The 26,136-nt window shown below is 40.3% G+C and overlaps 1 protein-coding gene across 3 annotated transcripts in view; it reads right to left on the bottom strand.

Annotated features, from left to right (window-relative positions):
* KIAA1958 (KIAA1958 ortholog) overlaps positions 1-26,136 on the bottom strand; it is a 182,256-nt gene that overhangs the window by 75,076 nt on the left and 81,044 nt on the right. For all 3 annotated transcript variants that reach the window (XM_032164888.2, XM_032164889.2, XM_058444756.1), the window contains exon 2: positions 17,627-18,821. In XM_032164888.2, the coding sequence (XP_032020779.1) occupies positions 17,627-18,797 (1,171 nt within the window). In that variant the 5' untranslated portion in view covers positions 18,798-18,821. The remainder of the gene's footprint in view (positions 1-17,626; positions 18,822-26,136) is intronic.

Here is a 26,136-nt window from a genome sequence, read left to right as displayed (position 1 = left end):
ATCAGGCACTTCTCTCTAAATGCTTTACTTTGATTAACTTGTTCCTTACAATGACCCATTAAAACATACTATGATTTTCCTTATTTTATAGATGATGAAACTGAGGACCAGAAAGCTTAAGTAATTTGCCCAAAGTGACGTGGGTAGAAGTGTTGAAACCAAGCAGTCTTATCTAAATTCTATGCTTAACTGCTATACTGCTTCTTTTTTTGAGACAGGGTCTCCCTCTGATGCCCAGGCTGGAGTGCAGTGGTGTGATCTGGGCTCACTGCAGTTTCAACCTCCTGGGCTCAGGCAATCTCCCTATTAGATATGAGTTCTAAATTTCTTTTCAAAGAGTTAAAATGTCAGTACGTTCAATTCTTTGTCTTCTACTTTTTAACTTAACTTCCTCGTAAAGCAACCTTTTTCGATTACCTACTCCACCCTCATTCCGATTACCTGCTCCACTCTAACTCATTCCAATTACCTGCTACCTGCTCTGCCCTGACTCCCACCAAACTACTCACCCCGTCACTCTCTTTAAATTAGCCAATCAGAATTAGTTTAGTCTGTGCGGCTAACCCTAGCCAACAGGGGAACGACACAGCAGCAGGGGCCACGTGCGTCAGAAATAAGAACCCCTTTCCCTCCCTTGTCCAAGCGTGAGCTCATCATTGCTCCATCTGTAAGGGGGCACCCTTCTATAGAAGTAACTTGCATTGCTGCGAATTAAAAAGAACATTTTATATTCGAGTGCTATTCCTTTTGTGGCACCATAACTTTATATATAACATTCCCACCTCAGCCTCCAAAGAAGCTGGGACCCCAGGCACACACTACTACACATCGCAAATTTTCTTTTTTCTTTTTTGTGGAGACAAGTTCTATGTTGCCTGGGGTGGTCTCAAACTCCTGGGCTCAAGCGATCCTCCAATCTCAGAATCCCAAAGTGCTGGGATTACAGGCATGAGCCACCACATCTGGCCTCATGCTGCTTTTTAAGAACAATATGTAGTCTAACATGACAGTTACATTCCTAAAAAAAAAAAAAAATCCACTTATCAAATATTGAATTAAAAATAAATACTTCTATAAAAAATAAGAGGGAATGAAGTTACGGTTCTAAATATATAATAGCAAAATTATTTTTTCCTATATGAATTCCAATACTAAAAGTTGTTTTTATTGCTTTAAGTACATAGCCATAAAAGCTAAACCGGCCGGGCGCGGTGGCTCACGCCTGTAATCCCAGCACTTTGGGAGGCCGAGACGGGCGGATCACGAGGTCAGGAGATCGAGATCATCCTGGCTAACACGGTGAAACCCCATCTCTACTACAAATACAAAAAAATTAGCCAGGCGTGGTGGCGGGCGCCTGTAGTCCCCGCTATTCGGGAGGCTGAGGCAGGAGAATGGCATGAACCCAGGAGGCGGACCTTGCAGTGAGCCGAGATGGCGCCACAGCACTCCAGCCTGGGTGACAGAGCGAGACTCCATCTCAAAAAACAAACAAACAAACAAACAAACAAAAACCTAAACCATCACCAAGTAAATCCAGCATTTCAATGCATTTAGGTTTTGCTCATGAGTTACAGCCCTTCTTTTCCTTACTACCACCAGGAGTAACAGAGCAGAGTTCTTACACATTCCTGTCACCTTCAAAATTATAATGCACAAAGTCCAAAGGCTCCTAGAGAAGCTGGATGTCAGGGTGACAGTAGGGTGAATTATAATTAATAGTAACCTGCATTAGACATATCAACTTCCTTAATCAATCAATCACATTATACACAATTATGAAATTTTGCTGAAAGAGAAAATGTGTGAACTTTATTCATTGGGACAAACTACATGTTTCAAAATTCAATGTTTCATCATTACATTGGCCCCCACCCCCACCCTCAGTAACTACTGCCCAGAAACGTTCTGAGGTCTGCCATGGTTAGCAAGAGGTTAAAGAATGGTGTCTGGGCCCGGTGCTGTGGCTCATGCATGTAATCTTAGCACTTTGGGAGGCCAAGCGGGTGGATCACCTGAGGTCAGGAGTTTGAGACCAGTCTGGCGAACATAGTGAAACCCTGTCTCTACTAAAAATACAAAAATTAGCTGGGTGTCATGGCGGGCGCCTGTGATCCCAGCTACTCAGGAGGCTGAGGCAGGAGAATCACTTGAACCTGGGAGGGGGAGGTTGCAGTGAGTGGAGATCGCGCCATTGCACTCCAGACTGGGTGGCAAGAGTGACATTCCAAAAAAAAAAAAAAAAAAAAAAAAAAAAGAAGGGTGTCTGGAGCTTGATGGGTCAGGAGTTGTCACCTAATGAGGATTCTAACAAAGCTTTGGAGGAGAGTTGATGGCATGTGTTAAAAATTAAGACACAGCAATGAAACTGTAGCCTTGAACTGTTCTCAAATCTTAAAGTGAATAAAATCATTCAGGGACCTCATTAAAGTGCAGATTTTGATTCAGTAGGTCTCCTAGGGTCTGAAATTCTGCATTTTAAGCAAGTCCCCAGGTGATGCCAATGATCAGGGGACCACACATGGCAGTATGAGGGACCAGATCACACTATGCAGGGGCTGCATCCAAGGTGGAAGCCAGTCATCTGTTGGAACCTTGGAAAGGCTCCGGGCTGAGGGACAACTGGTAAGAGAGGGTGGCAGTAACAAGTGGATCTGAACCTAGGAGACTAATGAAAAACATAATGGCTGTACCAGCCAGGATATCCCTACTCCCCACTATCCTACCCCAGCCCCTTTCCAGAAAAAAATCAGAAAGAACTTTGCTAAGGAAATGGTACCCATCATGCGGGAGAGTCAAGACCTCTACCGTGGGTACTGGTATCTGAGCCCTGTCACCGGAGGCCTGCTGACCAAGTGCCAGCTCTCTACCTGCTCTGGAAAGGGAGCCCTGCCAATCAACTTGTCCCTTCCTACTTTTCACAACATATCCCATCCTACTTTCAGGCCCAGTGAGACACAAACCTATTTACACAACTGCAGCAGAAACCCACGCCAGATTTCTGTCCTGCATTCTTTTTTTTTTTTTTTTTTTTTGAGATGGAGTTTCACTCTTGTTGCTCAGGCTAGAGCAATCTCGGCTTACCGCAACCTCCACCCCCCGGGTTCAAGTGATTCTCCTGCCTCAGCCTCCCAAGTAGCTGGGATTACAGGCATGCGTCACCATGCCCAGCTAATTTTGTACTTTAGAGACGGGGTTTCTCCATGTTGGTCAGGCTAGTCTTGAACTCCTGACCTCAGGTGATCCACCAGCCTCAGCCTCCCAAAGTGCTGGGATTACAGGCATAAGCCACTGCGCCCAGCCTGTCCTGCATTCTTAAATATGAACAAACAAGTAGACAAGGCATCAGAAGAAAATTGGCAGAATCAGAGAAAAATGAGGGAAAAGGAACAGAAAAACCAAAGGAAAAGATCACTCGAACAGAAGATCACTTTTTAAAAATTTCTAATTAAAATCACATTCCGGGTACTGTTGTGGGGTGGGGGGTGGGGGGGGGCGGGGACAGCATTAGGAGATATACCTAATGCTAAATGACGAGCTAATGGGTGCGGAAATCAACATGGCACATGGATACATATGTAACAAACCTGCACATTGTGCACATGTACCCTAAAACCTAAAGTATAATAAAAAATAAAAATAAAAAAAAATAAATAAAATAAAATAAAATTCTCAAAAAGATTTGAGAGTTTTTTGTAGCTATAACCCTTGCCAAAGGAACAAGTATTGAGGATCTCTTTCAGTCATATTAGAGAGCTGGACACGGTGGCTCATGCCTGTAAACCTAGCGCTCTGGGAGGCTGAGGTGGGAGAACTGCTTGAGCCTAAGAGTTTAAAACCAGCCTAGGCAACATAGTGAGACCTCGTCTGTATTTTTTTTTTTTTTAAGTCAAATTAGAGGAAAGAAACTTTCCGCAATTTAAGGACTCCAAAAGTTACTTCCTACCAATCCATTCTTGGGAAATTATTTGATGGATTCCACCAAAACGAGGGGAAAAAAGGAGGAAACATGAAGTTAGGGGAACAGTGGATCAACCCAGGGGAAACCTCAGGGTTGGGGGGATCAACTTAGGTTTAGGGTAAATCAAGTAGTCCAAACTGTAGCAGGACACCAGCTTGGGAATCTCATGGGCACCAAACAAATATGGTGAAGGCACATTGCTCTCTTGTCAAGAAAGGCTACCAAAAGCTTTAGGAAACACATACACACAAAGTAACAAAACAAGAATATATTTCACTGATTCTAAGATACACTTCTGCACATTTTAATAATTGTGAGATTTGTCTCTAAATTCCTGGGGATTATAGTTTAATCGGTGGCATGCTTTTTTCTCTTTGCAGACATAAAATAATAATACTGCTTACAGTCAGTGACATTTCAGATGCAATGAAATACAGTACTAATAGTAATGCTGGGAGGGGCTTATTGAAGACTTACTCTACCAGAAATTGTTCTAAGCCCTTTACATGGATTAAGTCATTTATCCACCCAACAACCCTAGAAACACTCTTCTCTGAGTGCACCAGAGCTTGTGAAACTCGTCGGGATGAAAAGAAATGCAATCTTAGAATATGAATAGCTAGGAACAATATTTACACTGTGAAAATGACATAAAAGGTGTTACTGGTTCTGAATATTTAGAATCAACCTATGGATAAAGCAGAAAAGGGTTAGTTATTATGAGTAAAAATATTGACAAACTTGTCATGATAAGAAGATTGTGAGAAGCAGGAGCAGGGAGGAGAGAACAGTGGAATGAATAGGGACACTGATATCCCTAATATCCTCATCCTTAGGTGGAGAAGATATATTTATTTCCTCTCTCATTATTTTAACTTCTTCTATTGCTTACTTGTGTATTTTAATAACCCAACAATCAAATTGGAAAGCTAATAAAAATGAGTTAAATCCTCATCTTTCATAACAAAGAGTCTATGGATAATTAAGTTGATAAATCAAGAAACAGAGGTATATGCATTTGTTCAGATTTTTGGAAGAACTGAAAACAAGTTTCCTTTGAAGAGATTGGGGTGAAAACTAAGGTGAAACATTGTTACTATTCAGGAATATTATTGTTTTATTGATTGCCATATATATGTATCACCATGCCAAAAATAAAGAAAATTGAAAAAGGCAATAAAAATGCTTTCTTTGGGTCTAAGAAAGCAATCCTATCAATTTTAAGGCAGTACTAAAAAAGCAGACTGATAGGTGTATCATAACGGTCAATGAGCCAACTAAGGTGCATCAATCGTTACATCAGATTTACTTGATTATAAATCTGATCACTGTTCTTACCTAAAGAAAGCATAAAATAGCCTTGAAGCCATAAAGCATATTTTTTTCATTTTTGCCATGCTCTAAAAATACTTCTGGGCCGGGCGCAGTAGCTCGTGCCTGTAATCCCAGCACTTTGGGGGGCCAAAGCGGGTGGATCACTTGAGGTCAGAAGTTCGAGACCAGCCTGGCCAACATGGTGAAACCACGTCTCTACTTAAAATACAAAAATTAGCCAGGCATTGTGGCGCTTGCCTGTAATCCCAGCTACTTAGGAGGCTGAGGTATGAGAATTGCTTGAACCTGGGAGGCGGGGGTTGCAGTGAGTCGAGATTGCGCCACTGCACTCCAGTCTGGGAGACAGTGTGAGACTGTCTCAAAAAAAAGAATAATAAAATAAAAATACTTCTGGTTCCAATACACTCTTTTGGGGACACAAGCCATTAGTTACATAAATAAGATCTATACTGAAAGAGAAGCTATTGCTGGACCTAAAATGAAGTGGATCACCTGCATTCTGCCACTCCTGCTGAGACCCAAGATGGTCAGGCAGCTCTACCTGTGGGGAGAAGGGGGCTGCTGCTCTGCTATGAAAACAGACACGGGAATAACATTTGAATTAATGGGATGCTGGAGCTAAGGCCTCAGTGCCCTGACACTGACTTGTTTGACCTGAGGTTGTACATTATTTCCTCTTTTCAGACCTCAAGGAATGGATACCAAGCTAGAAAGGTCAACACCTCTTCAGTTCTGAAGTGGTTCCTGGCATCCTCGCAGTCTTAGTCAAATCCAATTCATTGAAAGGAAATTATATTCTGAGGTTTATCACTATTTGCTAGATTGCTGCATTTGGGTATATTTCGCATATTTGGGAGTCTCAATCATACACAGGCAAACTTTAAATACATCTGAATAACATAGTTTTTATTTCATTGGTATAATATGAAAATGCCCTTGAAGAAATAAAAAGCCAATTGGGAAGATTTTTTTTGTGAAATATTAATACAAATCATACTAAAATAGGATTTGCAAGCATTTAAAAAAGCTATTGAAACATAATTTCTCAGTAAAGTACGCATTTGTACAACACAGAGCAATTTGCTTTTCTACTTTTGCCTTTCAGATACTAGTAAACAATTCTATGTTTAGTTCTTAAAGAAGGTCACTAGTCCATAAAAATAAGCAATATTACAATTTTAATACAGCTAGGCTTGTTATTTTTAGCTGAGTAGAAAGTGTTTTGAATAAATTGTGACATGGAATGGGTTAGCCTCTACACTTTTAATTTCCACCTAAGAAAGACTTGCCTCTCATTTATCACAGTGTCTTAATTGTTCATTTAACCACTGTTATTCATATATCATCCTTGATAAATGTGTTATCTAAAGGCAACCAATTTAGTCTTACAAAATCATTCACAATTTGATTAACAGCATCTCAGTTCTGGAAATATTTAAAAGTTTTGTTTTGTTTTTAAACTAGGGATGTTTGAGATGTCTTTCTTTCATTAGAACGTAGGCAGCATGGAACAGGAACCATGTTTTTTCTGTTTGTTGCTGTATCCAAAGTACCTAACCTCAACTTGGCACTTCGTAGGCTTCCAATGAGTATTTGATGGATGAATGGATGATCATTACATGGTTCAGAACTCTTCAAACTGCTTTATCCTACATATAGAGGACTTAACAATATGACTTCACTGCAGATCTCTGTGCTCTGAAGACCTTTCAGTATTACTTAAAACAGTGTTGTGCCTTTAGACAGGGAATATGTGGGTGACAACAGAGACTCTAAGAGGCCAAACACAGGTCACCAAGTTCTGTATTTTAACTCCTGAAACACCTGTCTGTCTCCTCCTCTCCAATGCCTTCACTGTTATCTCATGTGAGCACTTATTGCCATCTCCCACCTGGATTACTGTCACCCTATAAAACAGCCCTCCTGTCCCAGCCTCTACTTCCCTAATACTATCAGTGTGATCTCCTAAGATAATGAACTGTGTCCCCCTGAGCCCCACGGAGGACACTGTGACATCATATGCACAGCCTTTCACAGGTGGCTTTCCAGCCCATCTTTCCAGCAGCAACTCTCCTGGCCCCAGTGAGATATACTCTCAAGCTACAGTCAACTCCTTGCTTCTCTAACATCTTTGCTCACGTTATTCCTTCTACCTGAAATATCCTTCCATGTGTTCCCTGAGGCTGAGTCAACCACTCTTCATATATCTTCAGCTATATTTTATACACCTCCTTCTTATACACTTGAAGTTGAAGTTGTTGGTTTGGCTGCTTCCTTTATAAACAATGATATCCTCGAGGCAGGAAATTCAATATTTTTCTTTTTATCTCCACCAGTCTAGCACAGTGCTTGTCACACAGTTGATCCTGAAAACAGGTCTGATAAACTGAAGTGCAAGTGACTTGTGCAGATACTTAATAGAAAAAAGACTAAGAGACATGTCTCCCTGATCCTCAGTCAATCCTTCTGTTAAACTCTAGGTCCTTTTTGCTTCTCATTTTAAAAATAAATGACCTCTTTAGGATATAACCTAGCAGTCTCAACTTTGGATAAGTGATGGGCATGATGTGACATAAAAGGAGAGGAAGGGGAAGCAGTCGGCAGTTTAGACTACTCCCGTACCAACGCAGGCAAAGGCAGGGGCAGGGAGCACGGTGCGTGCAGGTCACCAACCCTGTCCCTCTCGGTTCACAAGGAGGGGGCCAGGTTCCCTTCTCACCTGTCATAACTTCAACCAAACCATCTACCTTCTTTGTGTGTCATTTCCATCAGTAAAATAAAGGAAATAACCTCTCACTTTGTGGAACTCAGGCAATGTTGATCCTGGAATAAAAGTACTACACAGATAACAGACATTTTATTTTTGTGTTTTTTACTTATTCCAACAGAAGAGCTTTAAAGAAACTTTCCCATGACAGCATCCCATCACAATCATAAGGAGAAAACCCATAGTGTTAAAATTTGTGAGGATAATTCTCAAATTCCTTGTCCATAAACAAATATACTAGAAGACAGTGGTAGTAACGTTTGCTTTCTAACAAAAATACTCCATATTCAGTAATAGCAATAATGTTACAATGCCTTCGTAAATATTCCACAATCAATTTTATTTATGCTTCATGATCTATCTGTAAAAGTAATCACATTTTTAAACATTCAAAAAAGTATACGGAATACCAGCTAGAGTATGTTTACCATGAACTAGAGGGCTTTGTATAGCTCAACTTAATCTATATGTATATATATATATATATATCAACCCTATAGGATTGCTTTATTATCATCTTTATCTTACAGATGAGAAAACTAAGCCACAAAAAGGTTAAGTAACTTGCCAAAGTCACCCAGAAAAGAAGGGGGCAGGGCTGGGATATGAATCCAGGCTGTTGTGTGAAAAGTTCAACCCTGAAGCATTGTGCTAAGGTTGCCTCCTGTTAACATAAACTCATGTTCCCATCACTCAGAGTTTTTTTTTTAAGAGACTGGGTCTTGCTGTTGCTTAGGCTGGCGTGCAGTGGCATAATCATAGCTCACTGCAGCCTTGAACTCCCGGGCTCAAGTGATCCTCCCACCTCAGGCTCCCAGAGTGCTGAGTGCCCACCACTTAGATTTAATAAATGTTCACATTTTGCTATATAAATTACACACATATTTTTAAAAATTATAGATACAGTTTAAGTTTCCAATGTACCTGTTTCCATCACCCACTCCTCAAAGAAAACCACTACTGTGTATCTGGAGTATCTCCTTCCAGTCCATGTTTAATTAAGTGTGTGTGTCTAACACACACTACATCATAATGTTCAGGTGCTTTAAACAGGTATGGTATTATTCTAATATATAATAATATTCTGCAACTTTGTCTTCCAAGATTTATCCACATTAATAAATGTACATCTGGCTGATTCATCTTTCCACTGAAAAATATATCACAATGTATTTATCTATTTCTCTATTGATAGACACTAAGGTTAACTGATTTTTTTCTCCTGTTATCAAGAAGTTGCACTCTAGACCCCTGTACATATCTTTTATATACTACTAGAAAGTCTTTCTAAGACAGGCATTTAAAAATTGAATTCCAAGGTTGTATGATACACACACTTTAAATTTTATTAGATATTGTAAATTGCTTGCCAAAGTAGTTGTACCAATTTATATTTCCACCAGTATGTCCCCATTTTCTCATACCTTCAATAACACTTGGGATAGTTAAAATTAATACTTTTTGCCTTTCTGATGGGAGTAAGATAGTAGCTTGTTGTTTTAATTTGCATCCCCGTGCTCCCCCAGTCTGATGTGGATGCATTTGACTGGCAAAGCCTAAGGTCACAGGACTGCCCTTGCTGAAATGTAAACCTGGAAAGCAAGTTTCTGGCTTCTTCTATGGGGAGGTACAGATGCACAAAGGAGGGAATTCTCTCACATAGATAGGAATAGTGCTCAACATTACTGGGTGGCCAGATGAAATGACAATGTAGCCTGTAATCCTGAATTTCCTAGATCACTGCTTCTCAAGCTCTAATGCACATACAAAGTCACCTGGAGATCTTTTTAAATGCAGATTCTGATTTTGTGGAGCCTGAGATTCTGCATTTCTTTTTTCTTTTCGGAGAGATTCATTCAATAAACATGTAACAAGCCCCTGCCAATGCCAGAGAATACTGTATGTGCTGCTTCAGTGACAGCCATGTCCAATGTCACTGAATCCTTCCCTCTGCCCTTCATAGGAGGCATGGGAACTCATTCCACAGCACTAGTGGGTACTGAACAGAAGCTGTCATCTTTGGTTATGGATTCGGTTTTTTTGTCTGTCTGTTTTTTCAGGGCTATTGCTGTTTCTCCTCCCTTTAGTTGAAATAAGAGCTGTTCTTTGGACTATGCCACTCTATCTGATCCTCTAAAGGATACAGTCCTTTGTCCTCTAGATCCCACATGTGGATGGCGAGTAAGATCTGAAAGTGTCCCGAGACATAGCTTAGGTCTTCAGAGATGTCTATGTTTCCCTGAGCTGCCGAATCATCGAGCAGGTGAGAACAAGTCACTCTTACGGCCATTCATATTCCACTCTCTCTGCTTTCTCTTGGTCCCTTGGCCTAACAACTTTTTTTTTTTTTAATTTTAATTTTTAATTTCTGTGGGTACATAGTAGGTGTATATATTTATGGGTTACACGAGATGTTTTGATACAGGCATGCAATGTGTAATAATCACATCACAGAGAATGGGGTTTTCAGCCCCTCAAGCATTTGTCCTTTGTTACAGACAATCCAATTATATGCCTCTAGTCATTTAAAAATGTACAATTAAGTTATTATTGACTACAGTTACCTGTTGTGCTATCCCAACTCTTTACTACTCAAGTAATAAGCAAAAAATGTGACAGTGTGACTGCCACGCCTTTCCTTTCCTAAGCCTGCTACTGTCTGTAGACTTGAAACCAGTGCCTATGCCTTCCCAGTGCTGGAGTGGTGAAGCTTCCCTAATGAGATAATAGGGCTGCTCAACTGTAGTGAGTTTGCATTCATGGGTATGTGGCACTGACAGTGGGGAAAGGTGGCAACGAGAGGTGGGCCGAATGCATCCCCCAGGACTAGCATGTCAGGGAAGAGTTGAGTCTGGTCTGATCTCAGACATGACCAAGAAAACCAAGGCTTCCAGTGAGTCCCTTCACCTCACCTTGGTGGTGTTCTTGGGTGGCTGCACATTCTCTGAGATCTCAGCTCTCCAGTTCCTAACAGGATTGTGACAGAGGTTAAATGGGATAACTAGTGTTGAAAGGTATCAGGCCTGTGAGCAGGGTTCAGTGTTCCTTCTCTTCCCCTTTAGTGTATGACTTCCTACATCTGGGGAAGATTCCCCCCAAAGATCAGTTCCAAGGTTCGCTTCCTGGATGAGTGAGGGAAATAAGGCTCTAGACTTTCCTATTAATCTCCGCTCCTGCACCCAGATCTGGCCCTGGGCACTGAGGGCTTGGGGGAGGCTGGGCAGACACAGCGTTTTTGGTCTTTCCTCGTGGCCTCCTGAAACTCTGCATTTCTAATGTGCTCCCCCAGGTAATGCTGATGGTGATACTGGTCCACGGACCATATTTTAGTAGACAAATGGGTGTAACTACATGAAACCAGAATCCACTTCACTTCTCACACAGTATTGAGCACAATCTAATGATAATGATGATGATGAAAATAAAAATATTAATAAAGGTGGCTATTATCCATTTATTGAATGTTTATCATATGTCAGGTACTCTCTTTAGTGCTTTACCTATATTTTTGCATTTGGTCCTCACAATAACCCTGACAGGCAGACATTAGCATTACTTTACAAATGAGGGAACTGAGTTTCAGAGAAGTCAAATGACGCAGCTAAGGTCATAAGGCCAGCAAGAGGCAAAGAGTAAGGAATCAACTCAAATACATCTGATTCTATTCATCTCTAAAAGATCTGAGAAAAAAATTAAAATAAATAAACACATCAGACTCTAAGCTCCGGGTGGCCAGGCTCCGCTCTCTCAGCCCAGAGCTGCCTGCCATATCAATCTTCAGATATGTACCCGCTTTGTGATAAGGAAGAAAATGATGGCAAAAAATAAAAAGCTGTCTCTCCTATTTTTCAAAAATTTGTCTCAGCTCTTCCTTCAGGACACTACAGGAAAAGGTTAAGAAACGGCTAAGAAAATAAATTTTAGTCTTGTTTCTTTTTTTTTTTTTTTTGAGATGGAGTCTTGCTCTGTAGCCCAGGCTGGAGTGCAGTGGCACAATCTTGGCTCACTGCAACCTCTGCCTCCTGGGTTCAGGCAATTCTCCTGCCTCAGCCTCCCGAGTAGCTGGGACTACAGGCGCCCGCTACCACGCTGGGCTAATTTTTGTATTTTAAGTAGAGACGGGGTTTCACTATGTTGGCCAGGCTGGTCTTGAACTCCTGACCTCAGGTGATCCACTCGCCTTGGCCTCCCAAAGTGTTGGGATTACAGGCATGAGCCACTGTGCCCAGTTAGTCTTGTTTCTCCTTGTCAGAAGAGGCATATATTTCTCATGGAATAAAGAAATATATAAAATAAGTGTCTATGTGTATATATATACATATATATGTATGTATGCACAAGCACACATATTTATACATATTTCCACACTTAGAACACTTCTCCAATATACACTGCCTTTAAATAAAACACATAACAACTCTTCCTATCTGCCCACATTAAAAAAACCAAATGCTCAAAAGAAAACAAAACAAACCTCCCATAAACAGTAGTAGGAATCTCTGGTTTACTGCCCCTCTCAAGAATCATACCTAGGATGTTCTTGGAAGAATACTTCCACCACATGCTCACACTCAGCTATGTAGTTTGTGTAGGCTTGGTCTCAATACCATTTCCAGGTTGGGGGCCTGATTCCCCTATGAGTGGTTTAGGGGTGACTGGGAATGCTGTGACACAGGTTCTGTCTACTGCTAGACAAGAAACCAGCAGCACAACCATCTTGGGTCCACGCAGGGATCAAGTATAACAGGTGAATCTAATAGGGAGGAAGGCAAGGTGGCAAATGGCAAGAGGGAAACTTGATGCTGTCTCAGCCTGGGTGAAAGCTGGTATGAAAATCTGTCCTTGGACTATAAGGCAGTTAATTCTCTCCTTTAACTTATTTCAACTCAAATTTTTTGCTTCTAACAAGAGAAACCATTATCTATTATGTCAACACAGACCAAATAACTGGCAGTAATATACACCTTAATCAATTTTAAAAAGCTCACTGAACTCAATTTTACATGAGTAATTTTTCAAAAAGCATATTAAATGATTTAGACTACATTTCTCTTTCTGAATGTATTTTTTGTATAAAATACAATCACCATAAATTTATACAAGTACTCAAACAGTAAAAATCATAAGAAAAAATAAAAAGATCAATAAAAACAGAACTGAAAACAAGAAAGAGACCCAATAATAAACAAAAATGTGGTATCAGAATCAATTCAGTGGAGAATGAGAATTATTCAACAAATGAAGCTGAAACAGCTATCTGCAAAAACAGTAACATGAGGTTCTACCCCAAAAGGTATCTAACTGTAAAGTCAAATGTTAAAAAAAGAAAGGGAGAGGAGAGGAGAGAGAAAGAAAACCATAAAAGAACAAGAGGGAAATACAGAGAAATATTTATGTGATCCCAATGTAAGGAAAGGACTTCCTAAGCAAAATACCAAAGACAGAAAAGATTGACTGACAGATGTTGAAAGAATTGCCTTCATAAAAATTAAGAAAATTCATACCTCAAAAAAGGTCATCAACAAAATTAAAAGCTAATGGTAAAGTGAGAAATGTATTTCCAATATACATGAGAGACTATGAGATACTTGGGAAATGTATTTCCAATATACATGAGAGATTATGAGTTACTATTTCTAATATATGCAGAACCCATATGAATCTAGTAGAAAAAGATAAATATATATATTTTTAAAAGAAAAAATATATATACACACAAATCTGATAGGCAAAAATGGATTGCTTATACCACAGAACTTCTGGGAAAAAAGCTGATTAATAAAAGGGATCCTTGCATAAAATCATAAAAGAAGCTATGTGTATGTAAGTATATGGAAGAAATATAATATACACATAAAACCCTAACTTATGATGCGACAGAGATTTAAACGTCATTATGACAAATGCCCCAAATTTACATAAAACCTCAAAAATTAATGGAATCCAAGTTACTAGTAGGTAGTCAATAATTCTTCTAATAATAGATGCCCTCTTTACTCATTGTTTGCTAAGATTTGGATTGAGCAGTATGGCAGGATTGACATGAAAATTAATGATTTTATCTATACCTTGATTAACATTTTATAATTTTATGAGTTCAGCTCTGAACAGAAGTAGGGATGATTTTCCACTATGGGAATCAAATTTAAATGGCAACAGTAAAACCAAACAAAATGGAACAATTTCTCTTTATTTCTGGCTGATTCAATAGTCATTTGTCAAATTATTTATTTTAAAAATATTATCTAAAGATATGCAGTATTTCTGCAATGATCTGATACTCAGTACAAAGCATCCATTTTAAAAGAACCTGACTTAGCTTTCAGAACCTGTCTTCTTTGCTTAGTCCCAAGTATGCTTTACATATTAACTGCGTAAGGTCCATCTGTAACAAAGTCATTCACATACATATGGGTGTGCTAGATTCTAAATTTTTTAAAATCTATGTTTAGAAAGATTATCTACTATAAATAAACATGCAAACACAAACACATAAATAAAACTTTAGAACACAGAATCTAGTTAGGTACTAAAGTAAAAAGTAAATTTTATGTTAACTTTACACAGTTTACTCAAAAGAAAAATTTGAGTCTGATTTTTATTTGTCCCACTGCTGTTTCCAGTTCAAATAGTATTTCTCTAAAGCTAATGACATCTTAGCAATATGATACCCTTCCCGAGAACAATGGATCAAAACATGAGGACCATCCTTGGAAAACTGTCATGACCAGTCTTCATACTGTTTTTCTTAAAGGTTCACCTCCAAGCCAAACTAATACTCCTCTGAGAGTAAAGCCAAATCACAATTTATGATTGTATATATTATGTGCTCTCCTTGGCCATGCCAGCTTTTTATAGCTAACATAAGAAGTGCAATTTCCACGAGGGAAGAAAAAAAACTAAGAGAATGTAATATACACAATAATAAATGGATTCGTATTTTTTTTTCAAATAGGCTGAATTTCTTTCCCAAAATAATGAGACAGTAATATATTCATATATGGTTTAGCAAAGCGCCTCAGTGCCTCATTTACTATCCACAAGGCAGATGCAGAAAAGTCTTGCATCTTGCTTTGCAGGGATTAGTGAAAAGGTATGCAATACAACTAATACTCTCACCAAACTGAGTACACTGGACCACTTGGCAAAATACATTTCTGAATTCTACCCTATTTAAATGAAAAAAAAAAAAAAAAAAAAAGGCAGGAGAGTTCAAATAAATAAATAAACTAGAACTAGGTTCATAACTATTTATGTGCAAAGGTACTACTAACCTAGTTAGAGGTACTACTAACCTAGTTAAAGGTACTTCTAACCTAGTTAGAACTAGGTTCATAACTATTTAAGTGCAAAGGTACTACTTATATCCTACATATATCGAGTCAGATTTCCTAGAACAAAGACTTTCACTAGCCTAATAAAGATAACATTTTGTCTCATGATGAGATTAGTCAAGGACCACATTGTTATTCAGTGATCAAAGTATAATTCAATAAAGTATTTTTTAAAAGAAAGAAAAAGACAATCCATGAGATGGGAGAAAATATTTGCAAATTATATACCTGATAAGGATCTCATATTCAGCATACATAAAGAACTCCAAAAACTCACCAATAAGAAGGCAATTTTAAAATGGGCAAAAGATTTGAGTAAATATTTCTCAAAAGAAAATACACAAATGGCTAACAAGCACATGAAAAAAATCTCAGTACCATTAGTCACTAGGGTAATGCAAATCAAAACCCCAATAAGATACTACTTCACACACCCAATAAGATATTTATTATTTTTTTAAACATGAAAAATAACAAGTGTTGGTGACAATGTGGAGCAATAAGAACCTTTGTAGATTACTAGTGAGGCTGTACAATGATGGAACTGCTTGGGAAAACATTTGGCAGCTCCTCAAAAAGTTAAATACAAAGTTACCACAGGACCCAGCAATTCCACTCCTAGGTAGTTACCCAAGCAAGATAAATATACACACCCACACAAAAACCTGTTCACAAATCTTCACAGCAGCAGTATTCATAATAGCCAAAATATGAACACAACCCCAATGTCCATCAACTGATGAAAGGAAAAATAAAATACGGTATAGTCATACAATAAAATATTATTTGGCAATAAAAAGGAAAGAAATGCTACAACATGGATTAACCTTGAAAACATTATGCTAAGTGTAAGAGGGTGGTCACAAAAGACCACATAATAGATGATTCCATGTATATGAAACATATAGAACAGGAAAATCCATAGACAGAAGGCAGATTAGTGGTTGCCAGGAACTAGGAGGGAAAAAGTGACTGTTAATGGGTATGGGATTTCTTTTTGGGGTGATGAAAATATTCTGAAATTAGATAATAGTGATAGTTGTACTACTCTATGAATACACCAAAACCCATTGAATTGTACACTTTAAAAGAGTGAATTTTATGATATGTGAACGGTATCTCAGTAAAACTATTATTTAAAAAAAGAGAAAAGTGAATAAACTGAAAAGCATAATCTTCAATTAGGATATAAATATTTTCAGTGAATATCTTCTTAATAACACCATGACTATATCTTCAAAAAAATCATAAATGAAAGGTCTTATTTGGGAATCTTAAAGTTGATACTAAAATTGGAAAAAAAAGTTTGTAAAGCAACTTAATCCAAGGAAGTTTCAGGATGAAGGCACAGGTGCCTGAGGCTTCTAGGAAGCTTTTCCCAAAATACACAACATTTTTGAGAAGGGCTGAAATATACTAAAACATGCCACAGATTTCTGCACGTTTGTTCATCCTTGTCCACGTTTCTATTCTAGCCTACTAGAATTGAGTCATGAAGCCAAAAGCATGAGATCCAACCCCTTTATATACTAATGGCCCAGATTAAATAAATATTGAATGTCAGAATTAAAGAACATTAGAATGTTAGAATTACAGGTGCAGGGGCCTCGTACAATTATTTCATTCTCCTCTCAATCCATTCCAGTTAGGCTCACAGATTCCAGAAATGCAAGTTTCCATATTCTTTTAAATTTTAAGAGAAAAGATCAAATACCTCTTTTAGAAATGTCTATTGCTTTTTAAAAAACTTATTAACTACCACACCAACTAAAACGAATAGCAATATCAAGTTGGCTCAGTCAAATAAATAATAGGAAAAGCATTAGGTCTATTGTCATGATATGCCTTACCCAACATTATTTTGGCTTCAAACAGCAACTAAACACCTTGCTACTGATAGAGAAGCATATTTTTAAAACTTTCAAAAATAACTTTACTATATAAAAATTCAGCTGACAGGTATCAACCTTAAATCTAACGCTGCAATATCAACAGAACAATCTTACAGCTGTCCTCTCAGCCCTAAGGTACGTCAACTAGATATGGCCTTAATTCTTATTAATTTCCTTTATAGTATCACCTGGATATAACAAAGTCATTGTCTCTATCTTTCTATGACTAACAAAGGACTGAATTCTAGCAAACTGAGTGAATGGTTTTAGAAGTGCTGACGGCGCAGAATTCTGGCGTGTGTGGATGAGGGACTTGCTGTCGCCTCATGTGCCATACCTGGTATGCACTGTGCTGTGGCCTCAGTGGTTATGGCTGGAGCGACTGGGGGCTGCTGCTGACTGGAGCTCACTTCTGGCTCTGTGTTAACTGAGGGAGAAAGAGCTACCTCACAGGAGGAGACCTGGCTGGGCAGATGGGACAGGAACTCTTCAGAGGCAACTTGCTCATCCTGTCCAGGCAGCTGCAGGGCAGACAAGGGGATACTGATCTGTTTGTTAGGATGGGATGTGCTCACAGGCATTTGCATGGCCACCTGTTGGTTGGTGCCATGTGTACCAGGGGGTCCTCTGTTTGGTGAAGCCAGAGATACCCTAGCAGTCTTCTGGACAATTGGTCTGGAGATCACAGAGGGGGATGCAGACATACCGTGTGGGTCTAGCTCCGTGCTGATGGCAGATGTGACATGGGGAATCAGTTTAGCAGACCCTACACAGGAGGGACCAGCGTGAGTCTGAGGCTTGGGTTTTGCCATCTGTGTCAAGGACAGGGCTGGTCCATCTACTCCTCCTGTCAGTTCTGCATTTGCCACAATGTAATAATCTTCGGGGATTTCTTGTTTGATTTTCTTGATGATGACATCATTGCTGCATTCGTCAACCATCTGCGCCTGGGAGCTTGAATGGAGGGAAGATGGGACTACTCCAGGTCTTTTGCGAGCAATGCTTTGAGGCCTTTGGGTTTGGGGTTCAAAGTCACTATCCTCATCTGTAACAGAAGACTCACAAACCATGTCAAACAGGGTGTTCTCATCTTCATATTCTTCAACAGTTTCATCCAGTTCAGAGGGCTCACTACAATAGGAGAAGTCACAAGAGTCTCTGGTCCGGTTACAGTCTAGCTTTGCTTTCACTGGTCTCCCAGGGTACCTTTCAACAGGGCTAGTCTGTGTCTCAGAGGGCACCCCGATTATACTGGGACTATCAGAGTTAAAACTTCTGTTATCCTGGAAACAGACCCTCTCTTGGGACCCAGCTCTGCAAGTAGCTGTTAGTGGCCAGTGATAAGCATGACCAGCACTACAGCCCCACATTGCTGTCAGGTTCCCATGGGAACCTTCAGAAAGCAAGTGTTTCAGGTTTGGAATGAGGCTGCAAATAGTCCCATGGCTGTGGGCCCAGCTGACCAATTTGGACAGATTCTCAGATGAGGTATGAAGACAATCCTCCATGTTACAGGATCAGCAGCGTCACTCCTAAAGGGAAATAATCAAAAGAAGAAGCCATTATTACCCAAGATAATCCTATAGCTCAATTACTTCAGTTTGTTCCAAATATGATCATTTGGCATAAAAAAGAAATACACTTCAAAACTGAATCTAGTTAAGGTCGCTGTAGATGAGCAGGGACTGGAAGAGAATATCAGGAAAAGTAAAAACAGCTGATGACTTATGGTTGTGGGACTTGGAGAAAAATTTTGTTAGTTTTCTTTATTGTTATAATAATTCCTGCCTAAGAGGGGAAAAAAGGAGAGAAAGAAAAAGAGAAACAAGCAATAAAGAGATGAGCTTTTCCACGGTACATTTTACTTCCAAAGTCACCGACAGAGAGGTTCAGATGGTCCCTCGATAATAAAATTATGTCTATTACTTGCATTAACCAAGAGGATGCAGCTCCAATGACACCCTTTGTCATCAGAAACTTCACTACTAGAGGCAGAGCCAACAAAGGAGGTTTAGATCCATCTTAGGACGGAGGTCAGAGAAAGCAAGCCAGTCCTCTACTGGGCACCAGAAGACTACGCAACTGGGAGTCCAAGGAGAGGATGAGGGGCTCAATTTGAGAAGTGGGAAAGAAAAGCAGAGAAGGGAGAACAGACTGGGAGGAGACCTGCTGGAGGGGAAGGCTGTAGGCCAAAGAAACAAGGATGGGGAAGCGGGAGGCCCTGCTCTAACCACTCTTAGGACCAGGCTTCCTGCCTCCTGGCTGTCTGCAATTCCTGAAATACTGCCTTTCATCCCACCATTAGCGGTTACAAAGTACGTCTGGTGTTTTCTACCATCTGAGGGTCTCGCAAAGCCAAGCACAACCAACTACCAAATAGAAGCAAATCATTCCTTATTAGGCAGGAGACAAAAAGAAGCCCTTGTTAGGAGTCCCTGAAGAGTGAGGACAACATGATGGGTAGGAAAGTGAAAGGGGACATGTGGAGTCTGCAAGGGGTTGGAAAGGTTAGTAAGGCTCTGCCAAGAGGGGGGTCCTGGGAGCACTGGGCAGGGAGGCACAGGAATCTTTGTGTGTGATTTTGTCGGCCCTGGCCATCTGCAGCTGTGGGTGACAAGAGGTGCCTCGCTGGTGCTCTGCACTCAGGCATCATGGTCTAACCACAATGTCAGGTGGTTACACCAAAGTGGACAGACACCTGAGCCATTCCCTGCCCTGACTCCATGGCACCCTGTCAGGGAGATTAGGTAAGTTCAAATCCTTTAACATACTATTAAAGTCTCTGTTGATGTGGCCACGGCCACCTCTCAAGCCTCATTTCCTACAACCATGGCCTCTTCCCATACTTCTTGTGGTCCCCTCTTCTCTAAACCCCCTACTGGTGAGAAACTCATTCTTTCGCTTGATACGCTGCCCTTCTCTTTCCTCACCTGGCCAGCCCCTTCAAAACTGAACCTGGGGCTACCTCCTATTGGCATCTTTCCAGACCCCCTTTCTGCCTCAGAGATTTATTTAGCTTCCCATCACCCATGCCTGTATCATCTCAAGGGATTTGCCTTTGCTGTACTATTATCGTTGATTTGCTTGTCTGTCTCTCAGACCTAAGAATTTCCTGAAGGCAGAAACTATGACTTAATTATTCACTCCTCGGCGAGGACCTACTTGGGGATATGGAAATTCAAAAGGCATATGGTCCTGTTCTTGGGACATTATAACCTATTGTCAAGTATGCAGTCGTTGTCGAATAAATGAACGAAGAATGAATGAATGTTTACATACTGCCAGCACCATCAACACTTACAAAGTGAACATATAAGACTCTCTCAAGTAAGACGCATAAATTTTCCTCAGATCACTTTTATTGTAATCATTCAAGGGATTAGACAGTTTTCTCCCAGATAATGTAACCCAAACCCAGCCACCCTGTATATGCAGAAGAGTGACAGATGAGCTCCCAGAGTTCATGAAGCAGCCAAGAAAACGGAAAGAACAGTGACTGGCGTGGGAGTCAGGAAGGTGAAATCCCAAGCCTGGAACTGCTCCCTGTGGTCGCAGACAAGGCACTAATTATCTCTAAGCCTAAAATGCCAGGACTACATGATCTTACATTTCCTTCATACTCTAGAAATTTAGACTTATTTATGTTCCTTTCATATAACTTTGGTTAAAATAGAAATGTTGGAAAAAAAAAAGACATAGATTGGTTTGTGTGTTTGTTCTGAACTTCTTTTTTTTTTCTAATTTTTATTTTTTGTAGGGACAGGGATATCCCTAGGTTGCCCAAGCTGGTCTAGAACTGGGCTCAAGCAATTCTCCTGTCTCAGCCTCCCAAAGCTCAGGGATTACAGGCATGAGCTACTACTGCACCCCAGTCTGTTTTGAACTTAACATAGCTATTAATATTTAATTGGTGTGGCAGAGACTGCTATTTTGCCTACCCAGTGTCCATTCTCTCTTAGTCCTCACAGAGAGTCCAAATTTGTTGAGGCAGCAATGTGTTCACTAAAATATTTTTTCCCAGCTTCCCCTGGAGCAAGGGTGGCCCTATGACACAGTCATGGCCAAGGACACGTAAATGGAAGGGGTTTGGATCATAATCCTGAAAGACAAAATTCTGAACGCCATAGTTCCAAATGTTGAAATCCCGAAAGATCAAAATCCCTAAGGTCTAACATCCCCAAAATCACAATCATAGGATAGCTACATCATGTTAGGTAGAACTATTACCTTGTTATTATCTTTATTTGGAAATTAAGTATGGTTTAAGGACATGCATATGAGCGATAAACTGACATGGGGTGAACTTGCGGACTTAAATTCAGATGTCAATTTGACTGGATTAAGGAAGACTTAGAAACCTAATAAAGCATTATTTGGGGGTGTGTCCGTAAGGGTGTTTCCAGGAGAGATTAGTGTGTGAGTCTGAGTGGATTATGTGAAGATCTCACCTGAATGTTGGCGGGCACCATCTAATCAGCTGGGGCCCCAGAGAGAACAAATACAGAAGGTGAATTGTTCTCTCTCTGAGAGCTAGCACAGGCTTCTCTTTCGCTGCCTTGGACATCAGAACCGGAGGCCTCCAGCCTTTGGACTCTGGGACTTACGCCAGCAGTTCCCAGGTCCTGGCCTTTCAGCCTCAGGCTGAGAGTCACATCATCAGCTTCCCTGGTTCTGAGGCCTTTGGATTTGGACTGAACCACTATATCAGCATCCCAGGGTCTCCAGCTAGCAGACAGCCTGTTGTAAGACTTCTCAGCCACAGGCCGGGCGCGGTGGCTCACGCTTGTAATCCCAGCACTTTGGGAGGCCGAGGCGGGCGGATCACGAGGTCAGGAGATCGAGACCACAGTGAAACCCCGTCTCTACTAAAAAAAAAAATACAAAAAAATTAGCCGGGCGTGGTGGCGGGCGCCTGTAGTCCCAGCTACTGGGAGAGGCTGAGGCAGGAGAATGGCGTGAACCCGGGAGGCGGAGCTTGCAGTGAGCCGAGATTGCACCACTGCACTCCAGCCTGGGTGACAGAGCGAGACTCCGTCTCAAAAAAAGAAAAAAAAAAAAAGGCTTCTCAGCCACATAATCTCACAAGCCAATTCCCCCAGTAAATCCCCTCTCATATACATATGCATATTCTATTAGTTCTCTCTGGAGAGGCTTGACTAATACAGATTTGGTACTGGCAAAGCCAAGTATCATTCCTTCTTACTGTATTCCTTACAACACAACAAAAGAGACTCCAAAATGTTCCCTTGCAAAAGGGCTGTGATAAGTTAAATATACAAGGTTACTAAATGGTGAAAGATAAAAGTTTAAAAGCTAATTATTATTGGTGCTGCACAAGCAGAAAATTGCTTAACTGCAGCAGCCAAGCAATAAGCAGACTTTCAGATGGATAGCATATACTTACAAAATCTGTAGACCACAACCACCCTCCAGATACAAGTGCAGCGTTTCAAAGATCACAGAAGTGAAAACACAGGCCAAAAGTGCAAGAAATCTCCCCAGCCAAATTATTCAATTGTGTAAGACTTTTGCCCCTTCACGTATGACACCATGCTTCCATTCAAAAAACGCCCTTCAGCAGAAAATAAAAAGAATTCAACAAGCTCAGTGACCTTCTGAACCAAAGATACTTGTTGATATTGAGGCTCCTCAGTGTTAAAAAACAAACAAACGAAAAACATTAAATGGTGAACTATTCTTGATTAGTGATTTGACTGTCAAAGAAGACAGATTTCTTATATTTACCACTAAATCTAACACAGAAGAACTAGCACATGCTTCACGTTAGCTAATAAATTGCACTTTCAAAATCATTCCCACTGTTTATCAACTATACACAATTCATGTCCCTGTTAGATCTGAAAATTCTAGAACTTATCCACTCAATTATGTATTAATGACAAGAAAAAGTAAAGCACTTAATAAATGCTTATTTGGGCCAGGTGCAGTGGCTCACACCTGTAATCCCAGCACTTTGAGGGGCCGAAGTGGGCGGATCACTTGAGGTCAGGAATTTGAGACCAGCCTGGCCAATGTGGTGAAACCCCGTCTCTTCTTAAAATACAAAAAAAATTAGTCAGGCACGGAGGCGCACACCTGTGATCCCAGCTACTCGGGAGGCTGAGGTGGTTGAACCCGGGAGGCAGAGGTTGCAGTGAGTCAAGATCATGCCATTGCACACCAGCCTGGGCGACAAGAGCGAAACTCATCTCAAAAAAAAAAAAAAAAAAAGAATTCTAAAAGTGAATTTCAAACTGTTACCAACAAAGTTTGTGTTTCCCATTCAGCCTAATGCATTTGGTAGGAAATTCAGGTGAGCGGATTGGCTACAATGATATGGCAATGATACAAACTTCAGTTAAAAGCGTCATTTGCCTGCACTGGCATTCCTTTCAGCAGATGACATTCCAGAAGCTTTTAATGAATTAAAGCCATACTGCCTGAAGAAGCCAGCAAAGTACTGACTAGTTCAAAAATAATTATGTGCACAATAGGATACGAAGACACTTAATGCAATGGTGTTGCTGTTTCATCACCAGTATTGCTTCTACCAAATTTGTGGTCTGTGTATGAGTACATGTAGAATGGATTTCTATCTACTCACAATACAGAAGCATGGCATGGAAAACGGGGAAATTTAATAGGCAATGCTCATGTTGTTGCATATGGAATCATACAAGAATTTCAAAAAGAAAAGTACCACATGTAGAAGGAACGTGAACATTTTCTCCAACGAGAGCCATGTCTGAAAAGAAAAAAAGCAGCTATTCATCAAGATACAAGACTTCAAAATACAGTTAATGATCATGAAAGTCGGCCAGTTCTTACAGACTACCTCCATGCAACTGCCATAATACATCCCTGTAACACACATTGTCATATGTCAATTTTTTTTTTTTTAGTTTTCCTACTCTTAAATTGGCAGCCCTATTTTTTTTTTTTTTTTTTGAGACAGGGTCTTGCTCTGTTGCCCAGGCTGGAGTGCAGTGGTGAGATCACAGCTCACTGTAACCTCTGCCCGCCGGGCTCCAGTAACCCTCCCACCTCAGCCTCCCTAGTAGCTGGGACCACAGGTGCACACCACCACACCTGGCTAATTTTTGTATTAAAGTTTTTGTTTGTAGAGATGGGGTTTTGCCATGTTGTCCAGGCTGGTCTGGAACTCCTGAGCTCAAGCGATCTACCTCAGCCTCCCAAAGTGCTGGGATTTCAGGCTTGAGCCACCATGCTAGGCCAAGCACTATTTATCTTACAATGTGCTGTGCTATGTATTTCATCTTATCATTTCCAAAACTGGAGGTATAAACATTGGGAAGACTTACAGAGTTCTAATTTATTTTATGTACTTTCTGCAAATTTGACTCCAAAAAGGTACATTACCACAACGCTGACTTTGTATGTAAGCACCGTGCGTGTACATAAAAGCACTGAAATGTCCTTAATAAATGAGGAGATGTCCTTTTCATACATCTGCATTTGTGAAAAATAAAATTTCTCAAGACCTTAGCTCTTTGGGTAACTGCACATGCAGTGGTGACCCATCACGGTTTTGATGGATCTCATCAAAAGACTTAGGCTGTCTGTCACAGTATTTCAGATGACCTCAGTTGTAAAAGCTATTTCTCTATATGGTTCATCTGCTCATAACTGTTATACCCATGAAACTGTCATTAGTATACCTGAGTGTTTCTGTTTGCAAAAATTTGTATGCTAATATTGCCTATTTTATGTTATAAAGTGACCTATGAAGTGTTCTGCTGTGTTTTTATGTTTCTCAAATAAAAATAAAAATTTTAAAAATGTAAAATAAGTATCTTTTAAATTTTTTCAGAATTGTATTTTCGGGATTTTTTTTTTTTTTTTTTGAGACAGATTCTCGCTCTGTCACCCAGGCTGGAGTGCAGTGGCACAATCTCGGCTCACTGCAACCTCCGCCTCACGGATTCACGCCATTCTCCTGCTTCAGCCTCCCAAGTAGCTGGGACTACAGGCGCCCGCCATCGCGCCCGCCTAATTTTTTGTATTTTCAGTAGAGACAGGGTTTCACCGTGTTAGCCAGGATGGTCTCCATCTCCTGACCTCGTGATCCGCCCGCTTCAGCCTCCCAAAGAGCTGGGATTACAGGCGTGAGCCACTGCACCCGGCCTGTATTTTCGGGATTTTGATCTTTCAGGATTGATTTTCAGGATTTTAGACTTTAGAGATTTTTATTCGGGATTATGGTGCTCGTGGTTGTTTCTTTCCGGATTATGATCAGCTCCCAAATGGAAGTTACTGGGTGGGGTTTTGGAAAAGCCCTTGAAACACAGATTTGTCTGGTTTTTACCTTTTCCCCTTAGTTCTTTCCCTTTCTTTCCAAGTAGAAAAAGATAGGATGACTGGAGCTACAGAGGCCTCCTGGGAGCATAAAGAAGAACTTAGGAATGGCAGAGAATATCAAGAAGGAGCTTGGTTCCCTGGTGACGCCCTTGAGCCACGACATCAGCTCTGAACTGCCTGCTTCAGGAATTCTTATTATTCATAAGGGAAAGATATACTCCTGATCTTGTTTGAGCCACTGTTTTTGGAGTTTTCTCTTATTTTTGTTTGTTTTGTTTTGTTTCACCCTGTCTTAGGGAGCTGGGGAGTTGTTTGTTACATATAGCTCAACTCAATTACTAATTAATACACACAAAATAATACATTCCTCCCTGGTTTTTGACACCTTAGATAATAATCCTTCATTTACTCTGCACCATACTCCGGTACAATTGTTACTCAGATTAGATTCCACAAACAAATTCTTGGAAGGTCCTTAATTCTATGTCATAATGTTTTTACCACTTTTCATTTTTATCATAATACAAA

Source organism: Hylobates moloch, unplaced genomic scaffold (genome assembly GCF_009828535.3).
Source record: "Hylobates moloch isolate HMO894 unplaced genomic scaffold, HMol_V3 SCAFFOLD_10, whole genome shotgun sequence".
Classification (NCBI taxonomy): Eukaryota; Metazoa; Chordata; class Mammalia; order Primates; family Hylobatidae; genus Hylobates; species Hylobates moloch.
Note: the sequence above shows the minus strand (reverse complement) of the source record. Positions and strands in the feature narration are given on the sequence as shown.